Raw genomic sequence first — 22,749 nt, 5'->3', positions numbered from 1 at the left:
ACACCTTCCTGGCCGCTCAACAACCACAACAATGCCACATGATTTACATACATATTTAATTCAAATAGTTTTTCATTTAAAACAATTTTATTATATTTTATTAAAATATATATCCTTGTATAAATTAATTATTCAACACTGATCCTTTGGAACGATTTCTATATTGCTAAAAATACATTGAATAGTTTCAGTCAATTTTACAGAAATTTAGTTGGGATACTGATGAATGTAATCACCTTATCATGTCATCATTCGAGAGTAAAATATGAGGTTTAAATATATGTATGAAATGGCTTCTTAACTTATAACAAATCTTTACATGATATTTATTTTTTTTTCCTTACAATATTTTACATATTTTTATTTAATACAATACATGGTTGATGTACCGATTACCTACTTTATTTGAAAATACAATAATGCTTAATAATAATAAATATGATCATGCTTAATAATACATTCTTTAAATATAATGGAGCTGTCATATTAAAACCACCAATCCCCACGTTTTCCCTATTTTTATTTATCTATTTATTTGCATTATTAAGATGACTCAGATGCCCTTAACATTGTTTGGAGCAAGGTTTAAACAATGACAATATGCAATGCCTTTTTATAGTTCACAAATGATCACTTTTGTAATGTAGTTTAACAACTTATCTTATTTTAAATGTATTTAATAATGATAAAAAAACCCTGATTGTTATTTGGCTGTACAGAACCACATTCATATATATATTTTTATGTTGGCTTCAGGGGTCACCTATCTGTGTAAGAAGACCAGTGGTGGATTGGTGTGTCTAATGGGTAAAATATGTGGACACCCCCATGCTGTAATCTGTAATACAGACACAGCTTCCTGCATGGTGTGTCCACAAATGTTACCCACTAGTTTATTATAATTATTATAAATGAGAGATACAACATAATTAATCCATAGTGTGTCTGTAGTACTGGTAGAGACTTCGTCCTTCGCTGCCAAGTAATACAAATTCACAGTCATGTCAACTCGTAGAAGCACTTTTTATAAACATCTGTGTTTTACAGATACAAAACTGATGAACACAATACACACATAAATTGAATTATGCAATTAGTTCTTCCTAGAGCTTATATTCAGAACAGATGACCAGCATATGATTTAAAATGTCAACACTTATTACACAGAAAGTACAGCATACGTAACAAAAATAGGGAACAAAACGTTTCTTATGCAAGCTAAAGCATCTTCGTTTAAATCAGACACATAAGTTACAATAACTGATTATAACATACATAAGTGCACAAAGTGGCCCTAGCTGCTTTGAGGAGCTTTGGGACTGTGCTGATTTTGCTACTGGATGTCTTTTTGAAGGTTCATGCAGGCACTAATGAGCTCCCCAATGAATTCCCTACTGTTCCCTACAGTGACACTAAACACATCTTTAAATGATGTAAATTCATAGAAGGATGAATGTGGTGAGATGGATGTCAGTTGTGGCCAAACCATATTTTCAGACAAATGCCTAACTATAAGTGCTCCCTGAGACCTACATATCATTGCTATTGAAAGAAAAACAATACATATATTTTTATATGAGTGACTAAGAAGAGGAAATATTTTACATGTTTTTTACACTGCATTTTACATTGCTTTCTACAATATGGTAATGGGTTTACATCTGGCTGTCAACTAGAAGCATCCACGTTATACACTGAAATATGTTTCTACTGTAAAAGCTAATGGAGAATTCCTACAGCAATGACTTGGCACCTGGATATTCAACCCCAACAAAAATGACAAATCAAGAGCTTGTATGTATTACAGTACAAAAACGTGCAAGCATAAATGGCAAGTCGCATAATCCATGTGTTTTGAAGGCACCAAATACGGCATTAAATGCACAGTAGTTACTCCGGGTCAGTATTATGAACCTGAGACCTTTCAAAATGAAAAATGAAAACTTACAAAACACAATGTTTTACATGCTGAAGCTACTATTAATGCGCAGCAATTGCAAAACAACTACAAACACCACAGTGATACCTAAAACCAGCCATTTACTGCTTATACACTTGCATTGTAGCACCATTGGAGTTGCTTTCTTAAACACACATGTAGCCTACCTTTAAATACAATGGTAAAAGTGTAACATATCTGTAAATTAGAAGACGTACAGAATGATTAAGCAGAGAAAAATGTGTCAAAAGTGTCACTGCAATCATGTTTGAAGGTTAGGCTGAAGCTGTGTTTTCATCAGAACACATTGTTAATTATTTTGCCAAACAAGGAACAACAACTAATTATAATATAGACCTGTCAAATCATATTGCCATACCTTTTAGATTCTCACTAGTGTGATTCCTAATGTGTATTAAACAATGCAGTGGCAACACAGACTTTACAGTTGAGTACAGTTGGACTGTGCAACCACATAGTGGTTACATTAAGACCCTGCCTTTGCATTTGGCTAAGGAGGCAGTTTCCCCCAGACTGATCCTCTGCTCATTACAAGTCCAGCTGATGAAATCAGAAATAACCCAAAGGAAACAGAGCCATATTCTTTCCTACAACAATAAAACAACATATAAATTACAAATCCAATCTTTGTAAACAAAAGCCACAGTTCATTTGGTAAGGACAAAACAGTGCCCTTTTTTTAGGTGTCATTGATGGGTAGTGAGGAGTGCCTTCCATCCATCCTCACACTGTCCAGTTCTCTTCTGGTTGCTTTTGAGGCTCTCCATATATGAGGATATACCTTCTCAAAGCATTCTCTCTCTCTCTCTCTCTCTCTCTCTCTCTCTCTCTCTAGCTGAAGCAGACTGGTCCCACAGTGAATCCAAACTCTTGTGAAAGACTGCCGTTGGCAAACACTGCAACATCTCGCAAAGGGAGCAGGTCCTTGTCTTCAAACTGAAGCACAGACTCCCGTGGGCCAGGATCCACTTCCATGGCAGGCTGAAAGAACACCCGGAAAAATTAATAGAAAATAGGCTGGACATGACCATGCTGTAAACATGTCTTGGCATATGACATATACTGTCATAAGTAAGGTTTTCTCTGTAAGGGTTTCAGATCTTTAGGCCATTGCTTAGAGGAACTCATTTGCTAATCAAGGTCTGATTGTTGTATCTTACGAAAGATGTGCATTAGGACAATTACAATTACTGATAATGGTAAAATTATCAACACTATTATATTAATGGACATCATTTTTCATGACATCTCATGACAGCATATGACATGGTTATGCCAGTGCCATATAACAGAGTTCAAATAAATGTTGTGTTAAAAGTTTTACATATGGTAACTCTGTAATTGTGCAGTAAATCTAACTGAACAGATTCACAGATGATTAGCTTCATTAAGGATCTCATACCACACAGTCCTGCAGGGTCCCCAAGTAGCTTTGCCTCAGTGAATCAGTGAGGAACTTGACCTCGCGTTCTACCTGACCCAGTCTGTGTCCGGGATAGCAAGAGAAGGTCACCTTCTGCTCCGCCACGTTGCTCTGAAGTCTCAGGAAGCGAACCTGGACCACATTGAGTCCTGGATATTCAAACTTAGCAGAGGACAAAGAATTAGGACTCTATTTCTTAAGCACAGGGATACACGTCTAGGGGTAAAGCTGTAAACTTATAGTCTACATGAATTAAAGGTGCAAAAGAATGGATTTGGCCAGAATTTTACATTGTTCTTTTAATGTATAAATAATAATTATGTGACACTGGTTGGAGCCAATAATGCTCAGACGTGATGTTATGCGCCTATTTACAACTCTGTTATGTTGCCTCTGAATAAAACACGCTAATTGTATTTTTTATGCTCTGGTCAGCCCTTCACTCTTCTCCATTCAGCCTAGCATTAGCTTTTAGCCTTTTTAGCCTCTCGCTTAGTTCTCCCAAAGTAGCTGCGGCATTATAGACCTCTGGAGCTATAATAATGAGATTAAACTGTGGGTGTTTTGGTTATGCTGGATTTTCTTTTCTGTTGACACTTCATTGTCTGAAGTTCATAGTGTCACTTCCATATAACCAAACTCTCATTATTCAACTGTGCCGAAATATAGTTTGACATTCTAGGGCAGATTTAAGCAAGGATATCACCGTCATAAAAGGGACAGAATATATTAGTTTAAAAAAGTTCTAATGAAATATTAGTTATGAAAGTTTCCTACCTGAAAACCGCTCTCGAGTGAACTGAGCCAGTAAAAAGAACCATTTGTCACAGAATCATTCAGCCATGCTCTCATAGGCAGCTGTGGGGAAGGATAATTATAATTTAGTATTTCTTTGATTCCTCCAGTAGATCGGTAATAAGAGAGAGTGTCAGGTTAAATCTGCTTTAGGATATATAAAGTGCTCACCTGTGGAGTTCTGGGGTGAAGACATGTTTCTGCTTTAGACTCAGAGAAGTTACAATAAGCCAAAAGTGCATCTGCTGGACTGCCTTGATTTGGGTCAATATAATAGAATCCTGCAATAACAGCAATAAGAACTAGTGTTACAAAGACTTACAAATATATATTTATCTAAAGACCTTTAAAGATGTGTTATTATTTTGTACAGTCATTCAAAAAAATAGTCCTCCTTAGTTTAACATATTTTTGCCCTGATGTTTTTTGACAGCAGAGGTTTCCTCCTTGCACATCTCCCACTAACAACAAACTTATACTGTCACTTTCTGGTGGCAGATGTTGAACTCTGGTGCCAACTGTGGTAAGAGCTACCTGTAGATCCTGTGACGAAATTTTAAGGTGTTAGGGCATATTATTTAACACACAGTAAACATGTCATTCTACCTTTTCTGAGATCTATTAAAATCCCTTCCCAGATTTGCATCAACATCCTGCTTTCTGAAGGCCTTAGATTGCTCTTTGGATCTCACTATGGTGATACCACTCACTTCAACAATCACAAACAAACCAAACAAAATGTCTGAAGTTTAAATAAGACAGGCTCCTCCAAAATCATTTCATAGGTTGTATGTGTTTAGTTAAATTAGCTTAATCTCTCATCTTTTAAAATGAAAAGCAAATGTCCATATGTTTCATTATGTTCAAGGTTTACATGAGGTGTCCTCATATGACTGTATGATGATATGATTGGTGTCATGTCCATACAAACAATATAATTTTTTCTCAATTTAACTCCTAATTGAGTTCTTAATATAGACACCACGTCTGTGTCTGTAAAGCAGGTGCAAAATGGAATGAAGGATGGGCTTCTGACCGCTGGTGTAGTTGGGCCGGCACAGCCACAGCTCCAGGCAGGTGGAGGCTGGGTGCTCCTTGCTGCCGTCAGGGGGGTCCAGCAGCAGCCTCAGGTCATGGAACAGTGAATCCAGAAAGATCTGAATTAGTGAGTAGTTAGGCTTGTCTGAAACATACATCAGATCCTATAGGGAAGCAGCACAGAAGAAGAGAGAGGAAGAAGGTAAGTGCAATAAAAACAGGACTGTTGTGACAGGATCTGTGGTGGGCATCTGTTCTGACAACAGACAAATCAGCCCATTAACAAAAGCAGCAAATCGATGTATACCACATCATTATTTCTCAACTTATGACATAGAAATAAGTGACTTGCTTTAATTTGAGTCAGGGTAAGGTTCACAGAGAGGCCTGGAGGTCCTGTAGGCCCAGGTGGTCCCTAAAACAAACCATCAGACAAACACAGAGGCAACAAAGAGAAAGAGAAGCCCATATCAGTAAAAAAAACTACCACCTTTACTACCATCCTTACAAAATAGCTATTTTCATAATTATTGAAATAATAACTTCTAGGTGTGAATTGTCACCAGTGTCTTGAAATTATAGTTGTAAACCTTCCATGCATCCTAATTTAATCCAATATAAATTGCTATAAAATTTATCAAACCACTTAAGAACAGAATATTCTATGTGAATGAATGGGTTTTTGGCTTTCACTTTCCAGCTTGGTTAATGTAGAATGCTAGCCAAAATAACAACAGTAGTCTGATATAATGCACTGTAAACCCAAGATGTCTAAGGTTATAAGCCACTTACTGGTAGGCCCCTCTTTCCTGCTGGCCCAGGAGTCCCCTGAAACCCCTTAAGACCCTGGAAATACAGAGATGAGGTCAGAATCCAAAATTAAAGAGAACTCTTCTTTTTCTAAGACATTTATCTTGATGAATGTTGTGTCTTCCTGAGGTAACTCTGGTGGTTCTGTGATAAGAACTTTCTTTTCCACTTTATTTCTCATTTTAGAATTTATTCATATTTCAATGTCATACCTTTTCTCCAAACAAACCCTGCAGAGAGGGAGAGATAAAACTGCATTAATGCATTTCATGCTCATTTTCAACCACTGCAAGGCTCTGTTGGGCAATGATAATATTCCACTGCCCTTGTTTGTTTCATTAATAACACATTATCTGTGCTTTTAATCTGTACTTTTAAAGGATGACTCAGTGCAATTAACCCAGAAAATACATTCAGGATTTGCCAGAACACTATTTATTCCAGCAGATGCACTGTTAATTACATAGTTGGGAGCCTCATCCCCAGTGCAATAATTAAACATTAGGACTCCAAAGTTCTCAGAATGCTATAAAGTTGAAACAGTGTGAAACAGCATTGTCATCTTGTCAATCAGGATGTAAAAAAAGGAATACTCACAGGTAGTCCAGGTATTCCAGGTGTCCCTCTTGGTCCAGCAGGACCAATATTGCCCTACAAGAGGAACATTGCATCTTTCATTTAATATGGTAACAGAGTCTAAACAGCAGCATGGCACTGATGGCATGGTTTTATACATCACCTGATCACCCTTTGGTCCTGGTGGTCCAGGAGGCCCCAAAGGTCCCTGGCTACCCTGAAACACACACACACACAAAAGATCATTCCTATCTTAGGTTTGCACTGGTGTTGCTTAGCCTAAGAAATGTGCTAAAAATGAATGATAAAGGCACCTGTGGACCATCTTTTCCTGGTAGACCACCTGGACCCTGATCACCTTTGTCCCCCTGCAGAAATGGATAGAACTGGGAGTTACATACCGATTTTAGTAAGGTAAAACAAGGATATATGTGGTATACTATACCTCTTCTCCTTTTACACCTTGATCTCCCGTCTCTCCTCGTGGTCCTATAATACCCTGGAAGAAAGAGGAAGGAAGGTTGTTTTATTCATTATACTTTTTTATCTTCAGACTGCAGACTGCATTATCAGCCAGCAGATGTCCTAGTTCTAAAGCAATGTCTCTCATTAAGTTTACATAGCTGCTAATCCTCTAAACCAGACTTTAGTGGAGTCAGCTGCCTACATCACCACACATCAATGCCTTTACAAGCTACTGTACTTTCTTGGAACTACAGGTCCTCACCACAAGCTTGACATCTCTGTAAACGTTTTGGTCATCCTGTCTGAAGGCGCAATTCTGGATGACCAGTTATCATTCTTAGCTCATATTTCAAGTTGATGCTCTACATCATCCCCAGAGTCGACCTTTTGTCTCTAAGGACATCACCCAGGTAATTGTTCCCATGGTTTGATTAGTGAAACTCTTCTGTCTGGTCTTCCTATGCGTGCCATCAGGCCCTTGCAACCTGATGCAACTTCTTTTTAGTCTTCACAAGTTCAGCCATGATTCACTGCTACTGGTTTCTTGTAGCTGCCTGCACCAGGTTAATGGTGACCTGCACCTGTCTACTTGATGGTAAGGCTTGATCTGTATTTAGAGCTCTTCACGTTTAAAGACTCTTCTCTGTTCTGGCACCAAGGTGGTGAAATGAACCTCCAATTGCAGGTGGCACCGCACTCCTCACAGCCTTTGAGTGACAACTTGAGATCCATCTGGTTATTCCAATTACCCATTTCAATCAAAATGGCTTGTACTGAATGTATGTAACATCTAATTTCTGTATTGGGTATGCTGTGTACTGTCACTCTAGGTATCAGCTCTGCTCTTGTTCTGGCAGTACAGCTTGTTCTGGCTTGTATACAGTGCATTATTCGTGTGGACAACAAGGCATCAGTCGTTGCTCTGAATAACAGCATTTGCGAAATGCTGTAACGGTACAATTTTGAGCGTTCTAAGACATGAGCAGGTGGGGATGACATACCATAGAACCCTGCCATCCTGGAAGTCCTTTCTCTCCCATCTCCCCTCTCTCTCCCTATTGGCAAAAAACAAACCACATCCACACCACATCAATATGCAAATGATAGCTCTCTGCATCTAATGCGTTCACGTAGTCACATCGAACTCCACAGCCCAGTGTGAGGGGATTTATAGTGTTCCATGTAGTATATTTTATATTTTATAGTGGTCCAGGGTGTTCCTTTCTATTATGCAAGCTGTGTGTGTGTGCAACTGAACATCTGCGTCAGTAATGGTTGGGCTAATTGAAATGATTTGGACATGGTGTGGTCCATATAACAACGAACATCTTTAAATTTGGTTTCTAGAACTTTTTGCCACTAAAAATGCACAAGAGACCAGGGTGTGTATGTGTGTGTATGACCTTTTCTCCTCGTAGTCCTCTTAGGCCCCTTGAACCAGCTTTTCCTCTTTTTCCCTTAAAGAAAGAAGAGTAAGATTGACTAAGATTATCATTTATGATTGGCCCATTAGTCACAAACTCATTACTCTGTTGGTTCATTTACTCCATTCTGACACTGCCAAATACATAAATAATTGCACTGACAAGAAGGTGTAATCCAGTACAAATGATTATCAATATAAATTCTTTATTATAACTTTGTCAGCTGTTTTCACCTCAAGCAAGGCTGTTAATCCATGTGTAAAAAATTTAAAGCATTAGATTTCCTGCAGCTCACCCTCCTTCCAGTCAGCCCCATTTTTCCTGGTGGTCCGGTAATGCCATCATCTCCCTAACGCACACACACACAAAAGCTTCGGAATTTCATATTGAAGAAAGGACGCGGGGTGCTTTGTACTAGGGACGAGAATTTAGCCAGAACAATAAGCCAATGTAATCTCACCTTCTCTCCTTTCATGCCTTGTGTTCCCTCTGGCCCTGGTCTACCTGGTCTTCCCTGCAACAATCAAAACTCATTAAGAAGGAAGATGAAAAATTTGTGCCGCCAGGTTTAAAGCTTGGACAGATGGAGTTGCAGTGAGAAGAGTTTAAATCTTAGAACACTCCAGCTTCAACGCACATGTGTCTCAGGCTTGAGTGGTGCTGAGGTGCACTCAACCCGTCATTCAGATATTACTAATTCAACAGTCTTGCTTACATTCACACTGCTTCAATGTGCTTCTGAACTTGTTCTTTAGCTAGCTCAAAACTCAAAACTTCAATTCCAAATGAATTTGTATAGCATTTTTCACAAAACAGCTGTACAGCAAACCAGGCCTGAGACTCTCTTGAGTAAAAGGAAATACTCCCTTAGCTCAAGAGGAAGACACCATGGAACCTGTCTTGAAATTCAAGACAGCAAGTCTAATTATGGGAGAGAAATTAGGCTGAAAGTAGAAGTGAAAATATCTGTGAACTATGACTAATGGAAGAGCAGGCCATGGGTTATAAAAATAGAAGATTAGAAGATACTGAGTATATATTTGACTAATTTTCTGCTAAATAAATCAGGATCTTTTCGCACTGACCTGGGCTCCTGGTGATCCTGGTGCCCCCTGATCTCCTGGCTCTCCTGGCAGTCCCTGAAAACAGAGGAGACAATGAGATAAGTAGAAAAACAGGAAGCCTGTTAACTGTAATCTGTTAATACACAACATTTCTCTGTTTCATTATACAATCAAACACTTGTATGTGTAGAAAACAGGAAAAAGGGCCAGCACCTCTAAACCAGGCAGTGCAGGGGGTCCTTGAATACCTGGTAGGCCCTCTAGTCCCTGAAAACAGATGTTATCATTTGCATTAGCATTAGAAAGCATTTATAAAAAGAAATGTCTTTGTGTAATTAATAAACATTTTTTTGTGGTAGACAGTAGTGCATGATGTCCTTTCACCTCTTCCCCTGGTTCTCCTTGATTCCCTGGATCTCCTTTCTCTCCCTCAGGTCCTGAAAATCCTTTAGGCCCAAGATCCCCTTTAGGACCAACAGGTCCTACATTGCCCTGTATCAGAGACAAATACACAAGGAAAGGGTGAAATTAAAACAGTTCATGCATGACAGAAACATTACACACAAAGTAACATATAATAAAATACATGCTAACCTGTGGTCCTGGCTTTCCTGTGTCTCCTCTCACCCCTACTGCTCCTACTGCTCCCTAATGTAAACACAGAATTACATGTTTGTTAAGAGGGACACAAAAAACATGTACCAGCACTGAGCGGGACTGAGAAGTTGGCCAGCATCGTGTGAGCAAATTGTATGTGATGTGTTGTAATGATATTCAATGATAATATTGAATATTGCCAATAATAGTTGCTAGTAGAGCTAATAGAGCTCTTTTACTGATTTGGATGAGCATCCAGCCTGGAGTGCATTTCAGTAGTCCAGAGGTTATCCAATAAGTGCACAGACCAACGTCATCTTTTGAAGAAAGTATATTTAATAGTTACACAATTCTGTGTAGATGGAATAAGACAATGAGTGAGAAAAAACCCCGACATTTTTACAGTTGCACTTGGGATGACATTAGCAAGCGTATATTTCTCTACACTGAGTCCAAGTAATAAGACCTCTCTTTTGTCTCCATTAGGTAGGAGAAAATTATGTTATCCACCTATAATTTCTTTAGACAGTCCACCGTTTTATTGTGACAGTGGTCATCATTTGGTCTAGCTGATGTAGCTCGGTGTCATTAGCATACCAGTGGAAGTTAATGATATGTTTTGTTTGTTAATTACTCTCCCCACCGGCAGCAAATATAGAACAGTAACAGGCCAAACACAGACCCTTGCGGTACACCACGTTTAACTTCTGTGTTTCTTATTTGTATAAACAAAATGACAGTGGTAATTCAAATAGGATTTAAACCAGGAGAGAGCATATCCTCTAATTTCTGCAAAATGTTCAGGTCTGTTGAGCAGGATCCTGTAATCTATGCTATCAAAGTCTGTATTGAAATTAGGTGTCACTCATCCGCTGAGTGCCTCATTAGATCCATTAGATATTTCCCTGTGTGACCATTTCCTGTGTTTTTTGAATTTGTCTTTTTGTCTCTCTTCTTAAGATTGTTTGTCTGTGTTCTGTTACTGGATTACGTCCCTCTTCTTGTATTCTGGGCTACGTTTTTGCCTATTGGACTTTTTGCCCCATGTTATGTTTGTGCTTTTGCCTTTCATCCGCCTTTAGGAACTGACCTTGGCCTGTGTATCGACTACAAACTTGGATTGTGTTAATTCTAGTAAAGCCTCCTTTGTATTTTACCTCTGCGAGCGTCTGAACTTGCCTGGCACATTACATTAGGCAGCACAAGAATAGCGATTCAGTCATTGGTGACTTAATGTTGTTTCAGTGCTTTGATTAGGTCTAAACCCAAACTAAAAAACTTAAAAACTATTGATTTGCAGGTAAGTGTACAGCTGTTGGGACATTACTTTCTCAAAAATCTAGGTGATGATGGGGAGATTAGATATTGGTCAACAATTAGCAAGTACACAAAGGTCCAGAGTAGATTTTTTGACAATGGATTTAATTCTTATTCTCTGAATAAACTATCCTGTCTGAGTGTGATGTGTTCTTATATTATTAAGATGTGGATTCCTGTTCTTTGATATTTGAAATGCAGTTTTAAGGGTTTATTACCTCAGGACCAGCATTTCCAGGAACACCAGGTACACCAGCAGGGCCCATCTCCCCCTATGGGAAAGAGCAAATGTGTTGATCACATAGGTACATTGCATCCACATGCTTTTAAAGGTATTAATCAATACCTTGTTTCCTGGGGACCCATTGGCTCCTACTGATCCTGGTGACCCTGTCTCACCCTTAACAAAACAAGAAAGGCCCATTTTGTAAGATCAACCTCTTAAGAAACTATGAACCATGCTGAATGCAAATTGAAAATTCAGCAATTCCACTGACCTGCAGTCCTTTTAAGCCTGCAGGCCCAACTCCTCCCATGAGGCCTGGCTCACCCTGAGTAGAAAGTGAAGATTATGATTATAATAATACACAATAACAAAATAAATAAATGTAAAAAAAAAAAGCATAAATAATTCTGTATGGCAGAGTTAAAGGTAGAACTTGGGTATTTGTATTCTCACCAGAAGGCCATTGTTGCCCTTGTCCCCTTTTGTCCCTCTCTCTCCATTTTCCCCAAGGGATCCCCAGGTCCCTTCTAATCCAGTAAACCCTCGAGGGCCCATATCACCCTAAAAAAGTAACACCACATAAATATTAAATATTAATTTGTTAATATACGTTCATACGTTATACACCTTAAAGTTTATGATGTATGGTTTTAAATGTTTAAAAAATCTCACTTTTTCCCCTTTAGGTCCAGAGTTACCAGCATCTCCAGGCTGACCAACATCTCCCTTGATGTAGACAGGAGTACAAACATTTCAATGTGAATTATGTTAAACGGCAATCACACAGCATGCAACTGTTAAAAAAAACTTTACCTCTTTGCCCACTGGACCAGGTGGTCCTTGCAGTCCTGTTTCACCCTGTGGCCCACGGTCTCCTTTCTGTCCCTGAGGGCCAATGTTGCCACAGAGACCTCTTTCACCCTACAAATCGGTAACAGACACACAGAAGCAATGAGGACCTTCACTACCCACAATGTCTGTTGTACAGTCATGGCTACTGTCAGACTTCAAAATCAAGCAACATTATAGATGACTCTACCTGATCCCCTTTCCTCCCTGCTGGCCCTTCAGGTCCCACTAAACCTGGTGCACCCTAAGGAAAAAAAAAAAAAAACAAGAGTACTAATAGAAACCATCAAAGCAAAGACAACTGATGTTCTTTATCATTTGTGCTATGCATGGTAACAATTATTATATTTATTATTATTATTATTGTATTTATCATTATCGCCACAAAAGCAACACTAGTATTAGCGTTTCCAGCAAGGATCTAACCTGTTGGCCTTCCAGTCCAGCAGGACCAAAATCACCAGGAGGACCTAACATTCCCTGCAAGTTAACACACAGTGTTATGCAAGTAACGTAAGCAAAGCACAACACATGGTAAACAGGACTCAAGCCCTTAGCAGTGTCTTACCTTCTCTCCTTTCTCCCCAGCTGGTCCTGGCAATCCAACTACACCCTGGGGGCCCTGGAGAATATAAGAGAACAGTTCCAGCCTACACAGTACAAGACGTTCTAGGGCCAAACATCAGCACTGAAGCAGATAAAAAGTTTGTACATAAGCCTACCACTTACTGGGATACCTGAAGGACCATTTGGGCCTGGATTGCCTGGAGCTCCTTTGCTGCCATGAGGTCCTGGCCTTCCCATTGCACCATCTACTCCCTGTGAACCTGGAGGACCCTATAACATCAAGAACAACAAGATTGTAATGATTAAGTAAAAAGAAAAAATGGCCACTGTTTAGCCTGAACAGAGCTCACTTACAGGTGCCCCGTCTATTCCTTGAGGTCCAGGATCTCCTTGTCTGCCCTAGGGAAATAGATGTAAAATGAGAACATTGAGGACAGGAAGTGTCTCATTTATATATTGGAAAATAAATCCACAAAATAAATAAAGTCCTACCTGGGATCCTGGAGGGCCCCTCTCTCCAATTTGTCCTTGGGGACCCTAATCACAAATCCAGAATATATGCTTCACACACATTCATACACTGGCAATTTCTACACTACACAAGATACCACTTTACAGTCTGTTTTTCTTCTATCATATCTTATAAAATAAGGGACACACTTACTGAAGGTCCAGGCTTCCCAATGGGTCCTGGAGGTCCTTTTACACCAGGCTCTCCCTAAGAGTGTAATACAGTTTGATTGGCAGACATTATTTTTATGCTTGCAAAAGACAATACAGCACACATTTGTTTCTTTCAATGAACTGAAAACACCAGAGCTATATATATTTTATGAAGAGTAAATATGAGGTGTGCAGTATGTCTTCACCCGTTCTCCCATGTGCCCAGGTCTTCCTCGCATGCCAAGGGGTCCTGGAAAGCCCTTGAAGGACAGATACAAACACTGTAAGGTGGTTGTCTGGAGACATGTAAATACAAATACAGACCTATGTTTTATATAGAACTATCTAATACCCTGGTGCAACCTTAATTTTTCTTTGAGTTAGCATTAGTACTAATTCCACAAGGTGGAAACATCCCTCATGCTTAGAAATGTTAATCCATGTTCCTACAGATCTCTTGGCCTTTATTGGTACTCCACTTGACTGTGACTCTATACACAGACTGTGAAGGACATTATACTGTTTCTAAAGATTTTTTTTAGTTCTACATAGCATGTGGATGCTTACATGCTTCTTTGCCTTGTTGAAAGGTTATTTGGTTTTGGTTAAACAATTAACCCCCCCCCCCCCAATGAATAGAGGCAGGACTCAGAATGAGGCCTGAAAAAAATGAACTGTACTGGAAAGAGTAGAAGCTTCAGACATGGTCCACCTCCCAAAGTTCAGGTATTTCATAACTCCACTTTGGTGCAGTGTTCTATTTTAATGATGTCCCACTTAAATAAAAGAGTCTTGAATGTGTAAAAAGAACATTTTCCACAACATTATGCCACTACCAGTCTGCACTATTGACAATGGCAGGATGTATCTTTGACCAAATCATCTGCAAATCACATCAGCAACATTTCTAACCTTTAAATGTCCAAGTTCAGTGATCTTACACCCACTAATGCCTTTCACTAGTAGGACAATCCTCCTGCAATTCCAGTGTTCTTTCTAACAACAACTGACCGGTGGGTAACAGTCACATCATCAATGGATATTTGGATATTTGCATTAACACACAGTATACCACTACTGCTCTCTGATAAGTAGCAAATAGAAAAAACATACTATTCCCACATGTAGTCGCACATGTGTAGATACTAGGTAGGTACCTAGTAGGTACTAGTAAATTAATGTCAGAGGCATCACTTACATACATGCCAACAGGGCCCTGAGGACCCTCTGCTCCAGTCTTCCCAGAAAACCCCTGAGAACATAGCCACACGAACACAATCAGCAATCATCTACACATTCAGAAAATCCCCAAACAAACAAATACGCATAAAAACAAATACCATCTCTCCTGGTGGCCCAGGACTGCCCACTGCTCCTTCTCGACCAGGCGGACCCTATTTAAAGAAACCTTATCAGTTATTAGAAATAGAAAGGAGAGAGTTCATTCACACATGAGTATTTCTCACACCTCTCTTTTGCAATTAAGGTTGGAAGCCACATAAAGAGGCAGATGTGAAAATTAATGCTGGAGTGTGAGAATTCTTCACTGCTTGGTTGCAAGCCAAAACAGAAAACCCCAGGAGTTCATTAGATAAATCTGGATAAAGAGGTTTTCTGTTCTTAAATTACCCACTGATGTTTGCATAAATATTTGAACTGATATGCAAATTTGCACGTTTCTGTGGAAGACACAAACTGCTAGAGAGCTCAAACAGAATTTGTATGTCTTTCTGTTTATTTACTATATAAATTATATAAAATTATATAAAATACTGTTATTTATTTGTATTTCTTAATTATTAAGCCTGAAAGGATTTGATAGATCGGATAAGAGTAAACAGATAAACGTGGGTCACATGGTAAATGTGTTGTAAATGAGTGTGCAAGAGTGGCACAAAGCGTACAGTGATGCGACCACAATATGAGCTCTGAATGCATCTAGAAAGTACGGTTTGCTAAGGCTGTAGCAAATTTTGAAAAAAACTGAAAAAGTTAAACGCTCAGTGGTAAAGAGTTGTCAGTATCAACAAATGAGTTATGTCCCACCAGAACGTTTTGCAGTAGTGTAATTCTACTCTACATACATCTGATCATGTGAGCGAAAATAGTGTTATTGTTAAATATTGTGCTTAATGTGCTTTAGACAATCATGTTTGATGGCAGTCTAGCCGCAAGTGACATGAAAAATTACCTTTCTTCATTTAGACAAAATAACTTAGCAAGACATTAGCAAGTTATATTTACTCTGACTGTAGTTTCTAACTGCACTTTATTTTTATATATTTTTTATTTAAATGTTTATAATGTAATTAACATTAGAGAGTAAAAACAATGCCACATTTCCCACAGTAAACCAATTACAAGAAAGCCTGGTAGAAGATTCAGCTCTGAACTAAAACCTATTCAAAGCAACAAAGCTCCAATTACAAAACCACTGTCTTCTGTTCTTACTCTGTTCTCACTCTGACACTGCATCTAAATATGTTAGAGGGCAGTGTCAGAGTAATGCTGGCTATACACCATATGACTTTTTAAGTGATTTCACCGTCGCAGACAAATTTCCAATGGCTAAAATCATGTGAGTCTTACTAGAGTCATCTCATCACCTCACTCGTTTGGTGTATGGTGGTCAGGAAAGCTGGTCAGGACAGTTTTGGTGTAAGTTGGTCAACTTGGTGTAACTTGCCTAGATGTTCTGATAAAATCAACAGTGTTTAATATCATCTCAAGGGTTTAGTCTTGGCTCATGCAAATTGGGATGCAGACATTGTCAATAACCAATAGGTAGCTCTCTCCAGCACTACACAGTAGTACCTTGCTGTCCCCGTTCAGTTAGCCAGAGTCACGTCCACATTCTGTGGCGTCACAAACTACAGCATACACAAGGGCAGCTGTGGCCAAAAGCTGCTTCTGTTTCTGCTCCAAGGTTTCTCTTCTTGTAAATTTCCACCAGGAGCAGGATGGGAAATAATCCTAGTCTAGTTTCTGTCTTGCAAACAGTGACCCTGCAATTTTCTCAGTCTTTGCAAAATCCTCTGTAAGTAATGACAACTGACTTTAGTCTCAAGGTCATTCACATCTGCCTTGTTTAATGCTGACCTATCAAGCCTTTTCTGTAGTTCGTTCTGGTTTGAGAGGTGGGATTACTTTACCTGTTCTCAAATGCACACCAACCAAGAGGAATGTGCCCGTGACTTCCATCATGCCCTGAATAAGTTTAGTAAGCTCACTGACTGTACTCAGAAACTGCTACTTCAACTGCCTCCTTTATTAAATCTAACTTAGTCATGCATATTTGGTTCATGCTGTCAGTTTAATTATGGTTCATAGCTGCTCCTCACACTTTTCATAACTGTAATATTACAGATCATTCACAGCCTTATTAAAAACCTTGTTCCCTGCCACATTACTACGAGCAAGGTTTCCAGTGAACACCCTGTAAATCAATCTCCATATTCAAGCTACATGAATCTCTTGTTTGCTCTCCGTATACTACCACTTAATTAGCCCTTGTTTCTGAGGACCATATTTCATTTTCCACGAGCACCTCTGATTTAATTATCCACGACTGAACATGTTTACGCAAAGCCCCAAAGTGTTATGCTACAAGAAAATACGATTCTATACACCTGCTGTTTGAACCTCATTGTTAGCAAAATACCTGCAAACAAATTGCTTGTGAATTTTAGCACAAGCAAATTAGCCGTCATTACTGGAGTTCTTTAATTAAATCAGATGCTAAAACAGATGGGACTGCCAGAACCGCTGGAGTACTGTAGGTCTGAAGATGTTTGAAATAAATGCAATAGGAAAGGGAACTCACAGGAGGCCCTGGTGGTCCATCCAGACCGTGCTGTCCTGAAACGCCCTGAAAGCCCTGGACGAAAAAGAGACAGACAATAGAAGATCATTGCAAAGCTTTGAGTGTGTGTGTGTGTATGTGTTTACTTTTCTGCTGCTGACAGTGACCATTACACTCAGCACCCTATATTTTACTGGGGTCATTTAGGGTTGATCGGACGCACCTGAAACATTTAACAAGAAGCCCCGTTTCTGCACAGTAAATTCCTGCAGAGGCTGTCACTGTTTTGAAAACCTCTTTATGAAACCATAAAACACACATCCCACACACTATGAAATGTGATGACCTGTTTTTATTTGGTTTGCATCGGTGGCTCAGTTTGAAGGATTCATGACAACTCTGCTTAGTATAGAGCTTATTTCACCACAGTAAAACTTTTAGTGGTGTAAAACCACAACAGGTCAAAGGTAGAGCTGACTGAACATAATTCATGTATATTAAGAAACAAAAAACAAAGCACAGACAGGAATCGGTGCATCATTCATTCTTTTCATATTAAACTCAGAATCCAATGAAAAAAAGATTAGAGAAAATATTATTTTGTTGTTTATGATTCTGAGGCTGCATTTTTTTGTTTCTTATAGTTAAAAAAACCCAAATATGAATAAGAAAAAAAAAAACAGACCAGGGGCAGAACTTGATTTCTAGCCTTGATGATCAATCTTAGAGCTTTATAGTGATTTTAGAGTTTCATCTTGTTCAGAAACATTAAACACATTGCTGTCAAGAAAGATTGAACAGCAGGATCTTCCAGCTATTGTTGTTTTGTTTAAAATGTGCTTTAACATTTTTCCCTACTAACTGAATACTGACAATGTAGTTTGCTACCACACCCTTGGAGACTGAAACTGGGGGGTGGGGGGCAAACTCAGAGGACTTTCAGGCTGGAGTTCAGAGCGGCTTCTAGGTGAAGCTGAAGCCCTTTGTGAAAGGTGATAGAAGTGAAGATGGGAGGAGATGGGGAGGCGGAGGGTGCTAAGCTGTTAGACGTGATGAAGGACAGAGAGTGAAGGTTTATATGGGCTGAGTGGGAGGAGTTTGGCGTGCGTGGACCATCTCCTAAAATAAATTCACTTCACGCCTTCCCTCACTGTCTCTACATCAATGAAGACAGCCATGTAGCCATATTTGCTACAACAGAAGGCTCATTTAACCCTTTAGAGCTCACAGTGAGGAGGCACTAAGAGTTGTAAACTCATGGTGTCAATACCAAATTACTCAAATGGTACTGATTCAGTGCAACATGAAATCCATAACTTCCAGGTCACACAAATCAAACAAATTAAGTTTGATAACTAAGTTTGGCCACACGTTTTTGTTTTTTTATCTTGCATAGAATCAAAAGTACAGAAAGCAACCTGATTTTGTTTTAAAATACTAAATCGTTGAGTTTTCTCATTTTGGGACATCCAGGTGAAAGAAAGAAAGAAACAAACGATGCACTGGTAAAAAAAAAAAAAAAACTCATTTCAGATCACTGGTAGAAGCTTTAGGTTTGAGGGCACTGTATTTACCATTTGTCCTTTTTCCCCTGTGTTACCCATTGCACCTTGAGGTCCCTGAAACACAGGAGAAATGTATAAGTACATAATACATCCATGCTATTTAAGCCCCAATATTAATTGTATTTCTTCTATTATATATCATCTGGACATAATATGCAATACACAGTCATACTATTATCAATATTGGCTGACATTACTGTAAACAATAAAACAAAGTGGTTTAAACCAGACAAACATAAAACTGGAACAAAGTTAATGTCCAAAACAGAGCATAAAAATAAAACAGCAAATATTAACATAGTAAAAACAAAATATGGTTCATTTACATGATAGTAATGCCTACAGTTTTTTCTCTTTGTTTTAAATGTACACTATATGGACAAAAGTATTGGGACACCTCCTCATTCATTGTTTTTTTTCTGAAATCAAGGATATTTAAAACTTAATAATAATTAATCCTGCTTTCTACTAGATTTTGGAGCTGTGAGGATTTGATTGCAGTCAGTGACAAGAGCATTAGTGAGGTCAGGATGTTGGATGATCACCACTTCAGCTCATCCTCAACTCATCCCAAAAGTACTGGATGAGGCATCAACCATCATTCCAGAGAACACAGTTTCACTGCTCCATAGCTCAATGCTGGGGGTATAGCCATCTAGCAGAATGTTAAAAGACCCTTACACATTCTATAAACACATTTTCTGTCCTTTTTACTTTCAGCAGAAAAACAACAACAACAACAACAAAAGAACGAGCAGTGATCATGGTATTAGAATATAGAATGGGAACCTGTGTACCAGGCTTTCCTTCAGGTCCCACTGCTCCTGGAGGACCTGGGAACCCCTGAAAGGTCAAAATACAACAAATTCTGAAAGTTTGTACTTCAACCCCTAAGCTTTGCCTGTTACAAATAAAAAAAAATATTCCCTGCTGGTTTGGATTCTTACCGGTGGTCCAGGCATACCAGCGTGTCCTCTCTGTCCTGTACGACCCTGAAACAGAGGTAGACTCAGGTACTCAGGTACTGCCAAAAGTACTGCCTTTTAATCCAACTATATAATTATATAAACTATATAATTCTCAACTCAACTCAACTTGTGAACTGATGTCTTTTCTGTTACATGCACACTCCATTTACCCCAGATAAAATGGGAAGCATTTTTTTGCACAAAGCATTTGCACTAATAACTTTACTACCTCACTGACTCAATATTTATTACACACTGCATAATTTGCACACTACCGCCAATTATTTATTATTCTCTGTCTGTATTATGTTGTGTTGTCTGTCCGCACTTGTACTGTGTTGCACTTGTGTTTTGTATGCACTGTGTCTATGTTGCACCATGGTCCTGGAGGAACATTGTTTCATTTCACTGTGTACTCTGTATGTAGTTGAAATGACAATAAAACTCACTTGACTTGACTTGACTAATGTAACTATACTGTAATTCAAAACAACACAAAAGTACTTGTAGATATGTACTACCTTTGGCCCTCTGGATCCTGGTTTTCCCTGACGGCCATCTGGCCCCCGGTTCCCCTTTAGCGACAGAAACAGACATTTGAGATATTTTGAAGAATTTCCAACCTACTGTATTATGCAATATTTAGTTCTAAGTGTATTATGTTTGAATTTCTTGATCATAAACATGTATTAACAGTATTCTATTCGCCAGATCTTGTTGCAGGTGATAGCCCGAAGAGTATTAAAGCCTTTTTTAAGAGTGTTAACTTTTCACTGACCTTTGGACCTTCCTTTCCTGTTTTGCCCCGTGGACCAGTCTCTCCATCTTCTCCCTGAAAGAAAGTTCTACATTAAAAAAGCACAGTACCTGTATAAATGTACCATGTATAAAACCCATAGATAAAACAATACATACATAAACACATACATGCATTTGGATATTATACATTAGTGTGCTATTAATAGATACATTTATTGCATGTAATTGTATGGTATGTCATTTATACATATTTATTAATCTATTACTGAGCACTGCAATATACGTGGGCCAGTACCTGGATCCCCTTTGCTCCAAGCTGGCCTTTTACTCCTGGAAAACCAGGAAAACCAGCAGACCCCTGCTGACCCTGGGAACCCCATATCCCTGGGGCTCCTTTAGCACCCTGAGGTAGATATGAGGAGAAATACAGAGAGTTATTTTGACACATTTTTTGCCCCATGAGAACAATCGTTTTGCAAATTCCTGAACTAGCACTTACTTTGTCACCTTTGGGCCCTGCATCTCCCTTGTCTCCATCAGGTCCTCTCTTGCCCTTATGAAACAGTCAATATATTAGAAACATGCATTTTACATTTATGTGATTTGCTAGCATGTTAGGAGTCTTGCTGAAGGACTCCTTAGTATTAGTGTTGCCTGGGTATCATATGTACTTTTGGGTCTTTGTTTGAAGGGGGGGGGGGGGGGTGAAAGTAATATAACTTAATAAATATAAAAATATATAAAACTAAAGACATGTCTTTTGTTAAATTATTGTAATACATGACAATATGTTGTGAAATTAATGTGTGTAATTAATATATTTATTCAATAGAAATAAAGTAATGCTATAAATAGATAAATGGATTGCATGTTATTGTGTGATATGTCATTTAAACATAGTTATTAATCAGATATGTAGAACTGCACTATACTAGGGCCAGTACATGGATTCTCTTTGCTCTCAGCTGACATTTTACTTCTGGAAAACCAGGAAAACCAGCAGATCCCTGCTGACCCTGAGAACCTTATAAATATAAATACAAAACTAAAGAAATGTCTTTTAAAAACTAATTTGTATTTGCTTTTGGTAAAAGATGAAATTTGAAATAAAAAAATAAAATAAAATGTAATTAAATGAAATATAAATGCAGTTTTTTGTGAGAAAAAATGTTAGAACACCCTAACTGTCTAAATCTAGAATCATATAAAATGCAGATTACTAGAACATGGTTAATTTGCTTGGTTTGCTCGATTGTTGAAATGAGTGGTATCACCATGGCCATATTTAAAGAGCTTGTGTGAGGGTGTCCTAAAACTGCATTTCTATGAATTATATTTTACAAATGATTATAGATGATTTAATGCTTTTAAAAGACATTGTGGCGTATGAGTTTGGTTGTATTACCTCCATCTCCTTCAAATTACGATCAAATGTCCATATGTTTAAACATGTTAAAAACACACACACTTTTTTTGTATATACAGTATAGGAACTACTGTAAGATGGCAGATACCACACATTAATGCACTGTTAGATTTTCTGCCTACACATGAGCATAATAAAAAGGTTTTACTGCAAAATAAATAATTAACTGGCCCACACTCATTAAGCGGACATTACTAGAGGTTTAGGGTACATCATAGATTACGTTTAGAATAAGTAACTGCATGTACAGTAAGGTGTGTAGTGGAGTAAGTAGTGGAGAGTAAGACTTTCAACATCTCCTATCACATCATCAATGCCTAAAATCAACTCCTTGCTCCCTAAGTGTGCTGTGTCACAGTTCTAAGGATGTTACTGAATAGTGGATTGTTGTTTACATTGCTCCTATTAATTGTTCACATTAGCCGATACAGCGGGTGCGACTGACGTGTTGTGCA

At 38.5% G+C, this 22,749-nt stretch overlaps 1 protein-coding gene across 1 annotated transcript in view; it reads right to left on the bottom strand.

Annotated features, from left to right (window-relative positions):
* Positions 1 to 2,385: 2,385 nt before the first annotated feature.
* The window catches only part of LOC140539733 (uncharacterized), a 68,415-nt gene continuing 48,051 nt past the window's right edge, over positions 2,386 to 22,749 (bottom strand). The window contains exons 26-68 of the mRNA XM_072662494.1: positions 21,368 to 21,421; positions 21,164 to 21,271; positions 20,888 to 20,941; positions 20,631 to 20,684; positions 20,089 to 20,133; positions 19,931 to 19,984; positions 17,598 to 17,651; positions 15,115 to 15,168; positions 14,973 to 15,026; positions 13,981 to 14,034; positions 13,776 to 13,829; positions 13,604 to 13,648; positions 13,466 to 13,510; positions 13,274 to 13,381; positions 13,113 to 13,166; positions 12,971 to 13,024; positions 12,735 to 12,788; positions 12,509 to 12,616; positions 12,368 to 12,421; positions 12,149 to 12,256; positions 11,967 to 12,020; positions 11,816 to 11,869; positions 11,688 to 11,741; positions 10,150 to 10,203; positions 9,940 to 10,047; positions 9,769 to 9,822; positions 9,577 to 9,630; positions 8,952 to 9,005; positions 8,787 to 8,840; positions 8,471 to 8,524; positions 8,069 to 8,122; positions 7,048 to 7,101; positions 6,917 to 6,970; positions 6,766 to 6,819; positions 6,624 to 6,677; positions 6,239 to 6,256; positions 6,009 to 6,062; positions 5,569 to 5,631; positions 5,215 to 5,380; positions 4,350 to 4,459; positions 4,161 to 4,241; positions 3,363 to 3,545; positions 2,386 to 2,941 (exon numbers count right to left, since the gene is read on the bottom strand). Coding sequence (XP_072518595.1) covers positions 2,792 to 2,941; positions 3,363 to 3,545; positions 4,161 to 4,241; positions 4,350 to 4,459; positions 5,215 to 5,380; positions 5,569 to 5,631; positions 6,009 to 6,062; positions 6,239 to 6,256; positions 6,624 to 6,677; positions 6,766 to 6,819; positions 6,917 to 6,970; positions 7,048 to 7,101; positions 8,069 to 8,122; positions 8,471 to 8,524; positions 8,787 to 8,840; positions 8,952 to 9,005; positions 9,577 to 9,630; positions 9,769 to 9,822; positions 9,940 to 10,047; positions 10,150 to 10,203; positions 11,688 to 11,741; positions 11,816 to 11,869; positions 11,967 to 12,020; positions 12,149 to 12,256; positions 12,368 to 12,421; positions 12,509 to 12,616; positions 12,735 to 12,788; positions 12,971 to 13,024; positions 13,113 to 13,166; positions 13,274 to 13,381; positions 13,466 to 13,510; positions 13,604 to 13,648; positions 13,776 to 13,829; positions 13,981 to 14,034; positions 14,973 to 15,026; positions 15,115 to 15,168; positions 17,598 to 17,651; positions 19,931 to 19,984; positions 20,089 to 20,133; positions 20,631 to 20,684; positions 20,888 to 20,941; positions 21,164 to 21,271; positions 21,368 to 21,421 — 2,958 coding nt within the window. The 3' untranslated portion in view covers positions 2,386 to 2,791. The remainder of the gene's footprint in view (positions 2,942 to 3,362; positions 3,546 to 4,160; positions 4,242 to 4,349; positions 4,460 to 5,214; positions 5,381 to 5,568; positions 5,632 to 6,008; positions 6,063 to 6,238; positions 6,257 to 6,623; positions 6,678 to 6,765; positions 6,820 to 6,916; positions 6,971 to 7,047; positions 7,102 to 8,068; positions 8,123 to 8,470; positions 8,525 to 8,786; positions 8,841 to 8,951; positions 9,006 to 9,576; positions 9,631 to 9,768; positions 9,823 to 9,939; positions 10,048 to 10,149; positions 10,204 to 11,687; positions 11,742 to 11,815; positions 11,870 to 11,966; positions 12,021 to 12,148; positions 12,257 to 12,367; positions 12,422 to 12,508; positions 12,617 to 12,734; positions 12,789 to 12,970; positions 13,025 to 13,112; positions 13,167 to 13,273; positions 13,382 to 13,465; positions 13,511 to 13,603; positions 13,649 to 13,775; positions 13,830 to 13,980; positions 14,035 to 14,972; positions 15,027 to 15,114; positions 15,169 to 17,597; positions 17,652 to 19,930; positions 19,985 to 20,088; positions 20,134 to 20,630; positions 20,685 to 20,887; positions 20,942 to 21,163; positions 21,272 to 21,367; positions 21,422 to 22,749) is intronic.

This window comes from Salminus brasiliensis, chromosome 18, assembly GCF_030463535.1.
Source record: "Salminus brasiliensis chromosome 18, fSalBra1.hap2, whole genome shotgun sequence".
Lineage (NCBI taxonomy): Eukaryota > Metazoa > Chordata > Actinopteri > Characiformes > Bryconidae > Salminus > Salminus brasiliensis.
The sequence above is the reverse complement of the archived record's forward strand: the minus strand, read 5'-3'. Positions and strand labels throughout refer to the sequence as shown.